The 11173-nt window shown below is 43.0% G+C and overlaps 1 protein-coding gene across 2 annotated transcripts; it reads left to right on the plus strand.

Moving 5' to 3' along the window:
- Nucleotides 1–335: 335 nt before the first annotated feature.
- Nucleotides 336–9329, plus strand: ripk2 (receptor-interacting serine-threonine kinase 2). 2 transcript variants are annotated; one of them, XR_015038037.1, is made up of 12 exons: nucleotides 386–928; nucleotides 1801–1954; nucleotides 2493–2648; nucleotides 3162–3319; nucleotides 4344–4393; nucleotides 4538–4699; nucleotides 5029–5114; nucleotides 6904–7005; nucleotides 7189–7285; nucleotides 7497–7694; nucleotides 7983–8468; nucleotides 8504–8590. XR_015038037.1 is itself a non-coding variant. In XM_085804405.1 (11 exons), exons 1-11 carry the CDS (start codon nucleotides 684–686, stop codon nucleotides 8372–8374), a joined length of 1800 nt encoding a protein of 599 aa, XP_085660531.1. In that variant the 5' UTR covers nucleotides 336–683; the 3' UTR covers nucleotides 8375–9329. The 2 variants fall into 2 exon arrangements, 1 of the variants encoding a protein (XP_085660531.1); XM_085804405.1 differs by having other exon boundaries at nucleotides 336–928; nucleotides 7983–9329.
- The last annotated feature ends 1844 nt before the right edge of the window (nucleotides 9330–11173 follow it).

Here is an 11173-nt window from a genome sequence, read left to right on the forward strand (position 1 = left end):
GTTTCAACAACATTGTCGTGGGAAAGCCCCACGTGGGGTATTCCAGTATGATGCCACACGGTTGAAAGCCCCGATATTCACCAAGTTGCGTTCAGGGTCCGAGGAGGCGTGTGCCCGGTCCTACCAGAGTGAAAGAAACTACGCCTCGTCACAAATTATATAAATTACTCATCCACTGCCCTGATTTTCTCTTCAACTCCTCTGAGTAAGTATGTGCTTGGAGAGCCGCCCCTTTGATAAGAAAAAAAAAACAGGTCAACAATCTGAGACAGATTAAACCAAAAACCAAAGGATCGTGAACGCATCTGGTGAAAACCCGGAAGCGTGTCGTCATTAGCAACAACAAACCCACCTGCCTTAAATGACAGCGGGACAGCGGCGCTCAGTTGTTGTCGTCCTTTAGACTCTGACAGCAGCCGGTCACAGGAGACACCGGCGGCGTGTCACGGGTAACGGGAGGGTGGAGGCGCATATGTGCAGCAGCTGACCCGGTGGCGGCTCGGTGTTGGTCAGGAAACGTGTAAACCGTTAATCGTTTGCTCGCTCTCAGCCCGTCACTGACGTTAGCTTAGCCCGCTAGCGCCCAGCGGCGTTATGGCATGCGTGTTAATGTGAGAGCTCTTCCTCGTTGCGCATACCTAAAAAGCCAGTTCTGCTTTCAGTTGCTGACCTAGTGGGAGTGGATGATAAATCCTCAGAGGCTTCCCGGAAAAGGTCCACACACTGCCATGGAGCCGTGCGCGGCTATGGGCTGTGTGAACATGGGCAGCCTGACCAGCACCTTGCCGGTGATCCCCTACCAGAAGCTGACGGACCTGTACTACCTGAGCAGAGGCGGCTTCGGCACCGTGTTCAAGGCGCAGCACTCGGACTGGAGGACCACGGTGGCCATCAAGTGCCTGAAGTTCGACTCACCTTTCGGGGAAAGGTACCGTGACCGTGCTGTGTCACAGTTTAGGCCACACACACTGTCTGGAAGGAAATCCTCTGAGACTTACATTATGCTATACATAGTCAGCAAGTGTACCGACAGATAACCGTAAGATGCAAATCAGAGCATCAGTACTTGACTTGGTGTTGTATTGATGTGTGGGGCAGGAGCTGTCTCATTGCTCTGTCTGTGGAGCTGCTGTGCTGCAGGGCTTGAGTCCAGATGATTATAATCTGTAATCTGCATTCCTGTAGCTCTGCTGGACGAAAACTTTGTTCAAATCCACGCTTTTGAATACGAGTTGCACCAAATATCAGCCGATACTGATACTTAGTTAGTTAGACTCCACTGGGTCTTTCATATCCTTCTCTTTGAACTAATGAATGACATGCAGTTTGCCCTCTTGCAGTTGAGGTTCAAGAGAAACTTGTTGACTTGTTGAAAGCAACACTGCACAAATGGTGAACAAGCATTTTGAGTTCAGTGACACCTTATCCCCCTCTATAATGATACAGATAAGGATGGACAGTGACACATTTCTGACTTTCAAGAGGATCATAGTGTGATAATATGATTTATTAATGTACAGTTAACAGCAACCAGGGGATGGTAACACAATTAAAGTATTTTAAGGCATTGATTGAAAGAGTTTGATCATTTGTTATAGATAACAGAGGCGTGGGGGTAATTGATTTTATACATTTGTCATGATGTTTGGCAGTGTATTTGAGTTTCCAGCCGAATGCTGCAGTCATAGATTCGCTACCTGTATCTCTGTGTGTTGTGTACACAACATTTGTCATCACTATTTTGGTGTTTTCATCAGTCCAAGAGTTGATATTGACTCTGTGTCACTGGCTGTGTTTCAGAGAGAGGAACTGCCTGCTGAAGGAAGCAGAGGTGCTCCATAAAGCCAGATTCAACTACATCATCCAGATCTTTGGCATCTGCAATGAGCCAGAGTTCTTCTGCATTGTCACAGAGTTCATGAGCAATGGCTCTCTGGACCTGTTGCTTCACGAGGTAGCTATATATATATTGACAGGTAGCGTAACAAGACGTATAAGCCATATATACATTAGCTTCCTCTTTCATTCAGGAAAGCAGAACTGATATATAACTGATCATTAAAAAATGACACATTTTGTTTCAAATATTGCAAAATGTCACAGGCACTTAATAAGCTCTTAGAAACACCTACTGCTCTTATTAGGGCACTTTGGTTGTCATTATAGCTGAAGAGCCAGCTCTCCACTCAGCATGGGCACATATGACATAGCTTCCCTTTGTGTGAGACAGTGAGCAAAAGTGGAACTTGGCGGTATTCACAGTCTCTGGTGAAACTCTGAAACAATCAGGGAAAGAAAAGTGAAGAGAGCAGACAATCGTAGTTAGGGAAATTCCCACTTGTGCTCATATAGTAAATTTTTTCTCTCTTCATTTTGTGCTCCTCTATGACATAACTCTGTGGTGTCAGTACAGCATTAGACATCCTCTCTGCACTTCCTCACTGACACTTTGATATGTCTTTTAATACCTGGTTCATTGTCTCTTTCTACAGAAGGACATGTACCCTGTTCTCGCCTGGCCCCTGCGACTGAGAATCCTTTATGAAATTGCGCTTGGGGTTAACTTTCTTCACAACATGAACCCACCCCTCTTACATCATGATCTGAAGACGCAGAACATCCTGCTGGATGGTGAATTTCATGTTAAGGTGTGTCTCAAGAGGGACATTTGTTGTGGTATGAGCTCTATGTGACATGTAGCAGCTAGAACTTGATCTGTTTTGTTTTCAAAGCACATGATTTCACACTTTTGTTTTTAGATTTCATCTTTATTATTCAAGCTGAGACAAACTCAATGGAGGGGATATCATTTGAGTGAAAAAAATTGAAATTTTTCAAATTTAACACTCTCTGATCTGAACGTGTAACTGTATACCTTACATTTTCAGACGATATAATTGAAAACCTAATTGAGAAAATAATCATCTAATGAATCCATAATAATGTCAGTGTCAGTTGCAGCCCCTAATATTATTTCAATAATTGAAGTCCTCACTTTGTGCTGCTGCTGAAGTGCCATTTATGAAGCATGTTGTGTGAATGCTCAAAGATACAGTGTGTACCATCGTAGCTGCCATTATGATAAACTGAGGAATTCTTCCAGAGTATGTTAAAAAGGTCCTTGAACGGTGCTAACACTCTGCTGCTCTGCTTCTGTCCAGATTGCAGACTTTGGCCTTTCTAAGTGGCGGCAGCTGTCTGTCAGTAAAGGCTCGGGGTCCAAGCCCACAGAGATGGGCGGCACAGTGATCTACATGCCCCCTGAGGAGTACGAACCCTCCAAGAGCCGCCGAGCAGATGTAAAACATGATATGTACAGGTGAGACAAATTTAAAAAAAAAATTTTTATTTATAAAGCACAATTTTAAATAAACACAAATGTTTCCAAAGTGCTATACAGTGAAATAAAAACCATAAAACATAATAAAAAGACACAATACTACAGATAAAAGACACAATAAAGCATAATAAATAAATAAATAAATAAATAGACTGTCCACCCCAGATAAAATATCTGTGGTCAGCTGACCTGAGGGATCGGCTGGGTGTGTAGGGGTGCAGAAGCTCAGAGTATGGGGCAAGACCATTTAGAGATTTAAAAAGCAAATAAAATCATTTTAAAATGAATTCTAAAATGGACGGGTAGCCAGTGGAGTGAAATTTTCTTGTGCCAGTTAAAAGAAGCGCAGCTGCGTTCTGTACCAGTTGAAGACATGCGATGGAGGACCCCACTAACCCCCGTATAAAGTGCATTGCAGTAATCCAGCCAACATGACGTTCTTCAAATGACTGCGTTTCATGGGCCTGAGGTTTATGTATTACAGTACGTGGTCAGACTATTGGGAAGAATTTGTGAATGGGTGAACTTGATAACTTTATTTTACGGCTTAAAACTCTCATAAAGTAAATGTTTGTCAAACACATTCAGCACTGTGGGGAAGTGAAGTATTCCTGCCTGGCAATGTGTGACCATGTGCCAACAGGGGTTTGGATTGTTGACATACCACAACAGAACATGGTGCAGGGACCGTGCTGAAGACTAAATCTGTTAAACCTGTTGATCACGCCGGGCCAGAAATGGTCTGATTCCACAAATCTGCCAGAGAGAGGAATTGGCAACAAGAAAAAAAGCATGAAAAAAAAACGTCTTTTGTTCATGGCTGAGTCTTTCCCCTCTATTTGGCTTTTCTTAATCGATCTGAATTGTTTGACAGTTCAATTAATCATCACTCTTCCTTGTAGATCTGTAGTTAGATTAAAGTCCCTTCAAGGGAATAACAGAATACCAGTGGAGGAGATGACACACCTTTAACTCCTCTCTCCTCTTGATGTTGACATTACAGCTATGCCATCATTATGTGGGAGGTGCTGTCCAGGCAGATACCATTTGAAGGTAACACATTTTATTCAGTTGTTTGTTTGGATCAATATATATTGACTTGTCTCAGTCACTTCCCTTGCTCTTTGAGGAAGTGAGGGAGTGTCACAGTGTTGCCACACTAACCTCACGTGTGTGTATGTGTATGTATGTGGTCAGAGGTCACAAACCCCATGCAGATTATGTTCAGCGTCCTGCGTGGTATTCGTCCTGACACAAGCCTGGACAGCCTCCCCGCTGACATCCCCAGCAGAGGGACCCTCATCAGTTTAATGACCTGCGGCTGGACCGCTAACCCTGACGAGCGGCCTTCCTTCCTCCGTAAGCTCACACCACTAACTCAACTGCAGGAGCTCATTTCTGGCAGAAGATCACAAATTCCACCCACTCAAAAGATACTTTGCACTTCACTCTATCAGTTTGACCTTTTTCACAGTTTGGGATGACCCTGCACTGTTGAGTAACAGGCAAATTTCTCTCATGCTAAATTTGATACTAACAAAGCAGCAGTGACTAAGTTCCTGTCACGTTGTCAAAAAAAAAAAATTCTGTCCTCACTGAAACATGATGATGCTTTTACCCCGCACTGTTGACAACATTTCATCGTGTGAGATACAGTAATGATGTGTTGTGTTTTCCTGCCATTTCAGAGTGTTTGATTGAGCTGGAGCCCATGGTGAGGAAGTTTGATGAAATCGATTTCTTGGAAGCTGTGCTGCAGATCAAGAGATCAAAGGTCAGTTTAAGGCTTTTCACTTTTTCTTTGTCTTCTTTTGCTTTTTGTGTTTTGTGTATTGAGCTGACAATTTAAAATTGACGGGAAGGTTAGAGAAAGTTTGGACATCGGACAGAGGTCACTGGCTGGACTCACACTGGGGACAGAGGGACACTTTAGTTTGCCTAGCATTGATTATAACAAACAGAGGGTGCAGTACCATTACCAGTAAAGTACAGTAACTGTGAGAAAAAATAGATGTTACACCCTATGACTGAACAGTTTATCAGCTCCACAACATCTCAGCGCCCACACGTGGGGATTTTAAGTGCATATGATTGGTCCAAGTCCAACCTTGCCCACACAGCACCGAGGTTCTCTGGTGGATACATGATTATTAAGTATTAAATCATCTACAGTCTTGTTTGCTAGTCTATGATGTCTCAGTGGTGCTGCGTAATACTAGTGTGACTGTACAGATGAGTAAAGAGTCTTCCTGCTCATGAACATACAAACAGCAAACTAAAGCTTCACAAAGAAGAGAAGCTACATTTTAACAATGTGTAATCTGGGACAGTTTGAGGTGATCCATGACGGAGAGAGGATGAATAATTTCCCTTTACCGTATCCTTCCTCTATTCAGTTTTGGTATGCACACATGTCAGGGACACTATTGTTTCAATGACAAAACAGTTTGGAGGGAAACTGCTGCGTCTAAGCTGAGTAGGTGGCCGTGTTGGGAGGAACCAGTAAAACCAACTCAGGTCAGTTGTATCAGAACATTTTCACACAGAGCAGGTCTAGACCCAACCTTTGTAATGTTATTATATACAGAGACCAAATATTCCCACATGAGTAAGAACTTGGCAGTGGCAGGAAACACAACAGGTTTTTAATAAAAAAAAACCTCAGGTAGAGGCAGGCTCAGTCTGTCTGCCGCCACTGTTTAACGATGAGAGAGAGGGGGGGGGTGCTTGAAGAAACACAGGTTTGTGTTATTTAAAAAAAAAAAAATTCCAATTCTTGTACTAATTATTAGGGGTGTAACGGTTCTGAACGGAAAACCGAAGTTCAAAGGACTACGGTTCAGAAACTCATTCTGTCTTCCCGAACCGATCAGTTCAGCCCACCCCGCCCCCACCGCACACATAGAACGGACAGAGAGAGAGAGAGAGAGAGAGAGAGAGAGAGAGAGGAGGGACAGGGAAGTGACAAGCTGAAGTGTGACCAGATGATCAGTAACGCAGCGCAGTCTGGGATGGAAGATCAGACCAACAAAGGTACACAGACAGACAGCTGTATCACCTGTAAGGACGGTGCCACTAAAAACCCCCCCAAAAAAACAGCGTTACATTCTCCAGCCGAGGGAGGGGGGGTTGTTTCCTTGAGTTTCATTTCCTTAAGTTTCGTTTTTACCGTGCACCACTGTCATGCGTTTGAATAAACTGGGGCTTTGACATAAATTAGTAGTGAAGTGAATATTTAACCAGGTTGACGGATGCATGACGTCACTTGTGGTTAGTTTTTTCTCCCTTTTACATGAAACAACATAGATAGATAGATATATACTTTATTGTCCCCCTGGGGGTAAATCTGGCTTGGGCCGCCAGACCCATCATCAGACCCATCAGCTCCCTAGTGTGGACGTTGAATGTCTGTGTCTGTGAATAAAACATCTGTCTTGTGTTGGCTGTACCTGATTCATGCTCATTTTACTTACCATTTGATCGTTGTCCACAAAATGCCCAGTCGCTGTGATTTCATTCCTCTGATCCTCTTTGTCAACCATCTCTACGTCCTCACTCCACAGTTGAGACAGAGATCAAGTTGTTGTTCAGCTCAGACGGCATGTGAGAAGAGGAGTGGGGAGGAAAGCTTGAACACGTTGAAGAGCCGGCCCAGCCCAAGACCAGTGAGTAACCAGTAAACACTCATCTGCACCTACATTCAGGTCACTCTGGCCAGTTATTGCTCAGAGGAGGACATGAAATCAGCAGTTAAACGGACATCTTAGCGTATCTCAATAAAAGCACTAGTAAGCTTGGTCTGTTCATGTGTATGTGGAAATGAAGTATTACTGTCTGTTCTGCCACAGGAGAGGTCAGGCTCAGACTCGGCCTCCTGCTCCTCCCAGGACACAGACATATCCCAACCAGGCGACCTCATCAGCAGTAATGCTGCACCATCTAAAGGTAATGACAACAAGACCGACACACTGTATATGTCTATCGTTTACTGCTGCTGTGAGTTGGAGTGTTGATTTATGAATGTCTCATAAAGTAAATACAAGCACACTGATGACATCAGATGTAACATTTGATATAAAATCTATCTAATCGTCAACATGAGCTTCACTTGTTGCCTGCAAACATCACACACCTTCCTCTGCTCCTCTTCATGTAGGTAGCCTCCCAGCATCGTTCATAGCTAACACCCTGGAGCCCCCAGCATCTCTGATAGACCCCAGCCAAATCAACAATCTCAACTACAGCGCCAGGCCTGTGAATGATTGGAATATTCCCATCAAGCCTGGCCTGCCGGTGACTGAGTGTGAGACTCGACTGGACAACCTGACCCTCAAACCGCAGCCTGAGCAACAAGGTACAAGCTGTTATTAAAGCATAATGTCCTAACTATTGTGTGTACTGTACAGTATGTGAAGTTTTTGGGGGGGGTTGTTTGTTTTCTTACTTTGTGTTGGAGTGGAGGTGATGTGGCCCACATCTGTTTTGGCAACTCTTGGATTTTTTGGGTTTTTACAAGGTACATTCTGTTGTAATTCTTCTCTCTCAATCATTATTCTTATTGTAATATTTTTTGTCATGTGTCCCATGTTTTAAATGTTTTTCTTCCAAAATCTGACTCGCACCTCCTTCTCTTTCCTCACAGCCGATCACGTTCCTCCAGCGGAGCCGTCCTCGCCCTCACAAGGCCCCATCGCCCACTGGATCAAGACACGTCGCGAGGACATTGTCCGCCAGATGACGGAGGCCTGTTTGAACCAGAGCTTGGACGCCCTCCTGTCCCGCTCTATGATGATGCGAGAGGATTACGAACTCGTGGTGAACCAGCCCACACGCACCGCCAAAGTCCGGCTGCTGCTGGACAACTGTGACAGACACAACGAAGACTTCTGCCGCATTGTCGTCCGCAAGCTGCACGACAACAAGCAGATGGGTCTCAAGCCGTACCCGGCCGAGATCAGCTCCCCGACCACGGCCGTCGCCCCCAGCGCACCGCCACTGTCCTTGTCCTACAACAAAACCCCCAGGAACATGTAGCAGCCTCACAACAAAGCAATGAAAACTCTCCAGATATCAGTCAGTGCCAACGTTACACTACAGATGACTTACTGGTCCCACTGTCGTCAAGACAGTCACCACGTTACCTGTCGGTCTATCCCTGAAAAGGAGTGAGGAAAGCAAGTGACAGGTACAAAGCTGAACTACTGGCTTGAAAGTGAATGTTTGATCATCACTTAGAGATGGATTAGATTCTGTATTATCAGAATCGAGAGATTTTGACTGAATCAGTGATTTTATTTAACAGTGCCCTGGATTAAATGAGATGAGTTATTTATAGTCTTCACACACTGAGCGGATGTACTCCAGGGTTTCACTCCCTTTGGTATGTTATGCTTTTTGTCTTCAGATACTATCAGTTATGTAGCCTTGTATTTGTATGTGTGTGTGTGTGTGTGTGTGTGTGTGTGTGTGCAGCCTTATTTGTAGAATGCAGACATTGTCGTTCCACTCAGTTGATCTGAGTAGGTGACAGGAGGACTGTTAACATGCTGGCAAATGCAGCGAACCTAAGATTTATTCCTATTATAGCAATCTCATCTTAAAGTATGACGTCGTTATGGGTTAACTGTGCTGATAATGCGAAGGGCTGTGTGGTCCTCAAAGAAACAAAGAGTGTCTGTCTTGGTTTGAAGCACATAAGCACTGATAAACCAGTAAGAAAATACATCATGGACTGTTCAGAGCTAATGATAGCAGTCTAACTGTGATCAGATAGAAATGAGTTGGGATTCTGGTGACAATGTGGAAAGTTTTTGTCCCTGCCTGGGCTTTTTCTCCTCCCCCCACTCCCCTTCTTGCCCCTGACCTAAAGAGAGTCACTTAGAGCTGGAGTAAAGAGGAAGTTGAGATTGTAATGTAACACCAGAATGAGAGGGATGTATGTGTGTGCGTGTCTGCATGTCAAAGTGAACTAAAGTGATCTGCCCTCTGATTTTCTTTTGGTCATCTCTCTCAGCAGTGGCCTCACCTCTCAGTATTAGTAATGCACATATATCAGATATGCCAGACTCATCTGGATACTTTGAGACTAACAGTTCTTCCATGCGCTCTGAGCTACGATTGAAAAATAAGAGTCACGCTTTTGATCCTGTTGAGTAGAAACAAGTGTAATACATGAACAGAGTAAATCAAAGCTGCTTTGCTTGTAGCACAGTACGGTAGAGGCTAAACCGTCATGCTGCTCAGTTTATTACTCTCGACTTTTTCTACAGTATCTCTGCTGCCTAAATCTGCTGCAAATGATAAATAGACATGTTGAAATATGATTCTGTCTGTTTGTCCTGGACATTCAGCAAACATCAGTCTGTTCAATGCAAGACAATACACACATTCAACAGTAGCACCATCTCTTTATCTCTATATACAAGAGTAAAACCTGCCCCAGAGTTACCTCATTCATAAAAAAATTCAAATATATATGTTCAAATATACTGTATAATGTTTATTCTTTGTGCCAAAACACGTTGTGGTTAAGAAACGGTGATTCCTATTTCTATGACAGGCTTCAGCACTCCTCAACTCATTTGTATATTTGTGGATGTGTGTGCACATGTAACAGAGCTGCAACGGATGATTATTGTCATCGCTAAGTAATTGGATTATTGTTTCATTTGGTGTCAGAAAATGATAAAAATGTCCAATTATTGAACATTTTCCAGTCAAAACCCCAAAGATTCTCAACTTACTGTCACTATTCAATTCGATGTTTTTGGCATTTATGCTTTGAAATAACTTCATGTAAATGATTATTAAAATACACTGATAAGAAATAACATTATGAGCACTGACAGGTGAAGTGAATAACACTGAATAACACTTCATCCTGGTACCTATTAGTGGGCAGGATTTACAGTATTAGGCAGTAAGTGAAGATGATGGATTAGAAACATGAAAAATGGGCGGATTTGAGCGAGTTTGACAAGGACGACTGGGTCAGAGCATCTGAAAACCTGCAACTCTTGTGAACGGTGCAGTTGCAGATTAACTTTATCTTGATTCACAAATCGTTTCAGCTCTAGTGTGTATGTGTATAGTCTCTTCCTCTTCACTGCTTCCACTTTACCAAACGGGTGCTTAAATCTAAGTATTGTAGCAGTGGTATTTACTAGCTGTATATCCATAAATTCATCACAGACTGTCCCTTTTTTATTCCTATTTCTCTACAAGAATGCAGCTCCCTCTCATTGTCTGAAGTAAACTGCAGTTCACTATGAAGAGTGCAGTGGGAAATGAGCCACAGCAGGTGACGCTTAAAAGAAATATCACAGTGATGTGACTTGGCCAGCAAGGTCGATATGCTTCCATGATGTTGGACTTGTATTGCCTTGTCTTTGATAACTGTGCCTCATATTCTGCTTTTAGTCTCAACCACAGTAACGTGCAAAAGCCTTTTACACATATCAGAGTTGAGTAAAAATGCTCCAAATTTGATAGCGTAAATATGTTTAAACATATTTTGTACTGTAAATGATGGTTTCATCTTTTTTATATGTATTTTCATCTGTGATCACTTGTTAAAAAATTCATACAAAGATTTTTTTTTTTTTTAAGTGTTGATTTGATATTCATAGAGTTGCCTTGTGCAAAATACCCTGCCCGTAATTTGGGATATAATTTAGTGCCCATGTCATTATCGGTGTCAGTTTATCAAACAATATTACATGTTCCATAAAGTTCAGTTGATGTGTAGTTGTGGTTTCAATACATTGTAGGATTTTTCATACACTGTAACAAATTCATCAATAAAATTGTTACTCTGTTTTTACTTCTGCCTGC

Source organism: Trachurus japonicus, chromosome 17 (genome assembly GCF_045865225.1).
Source record: "Trachurus japonicus isolate A0001 chromosome 17, Traja_1.0".
In the NCBI taxonomy this organism is placed as follows: Eukaryota; Metazoa; Chordata; class Actinopteri; order Carangiformes; family Carangidae; genus Trachurus; species Trachurus japonicus.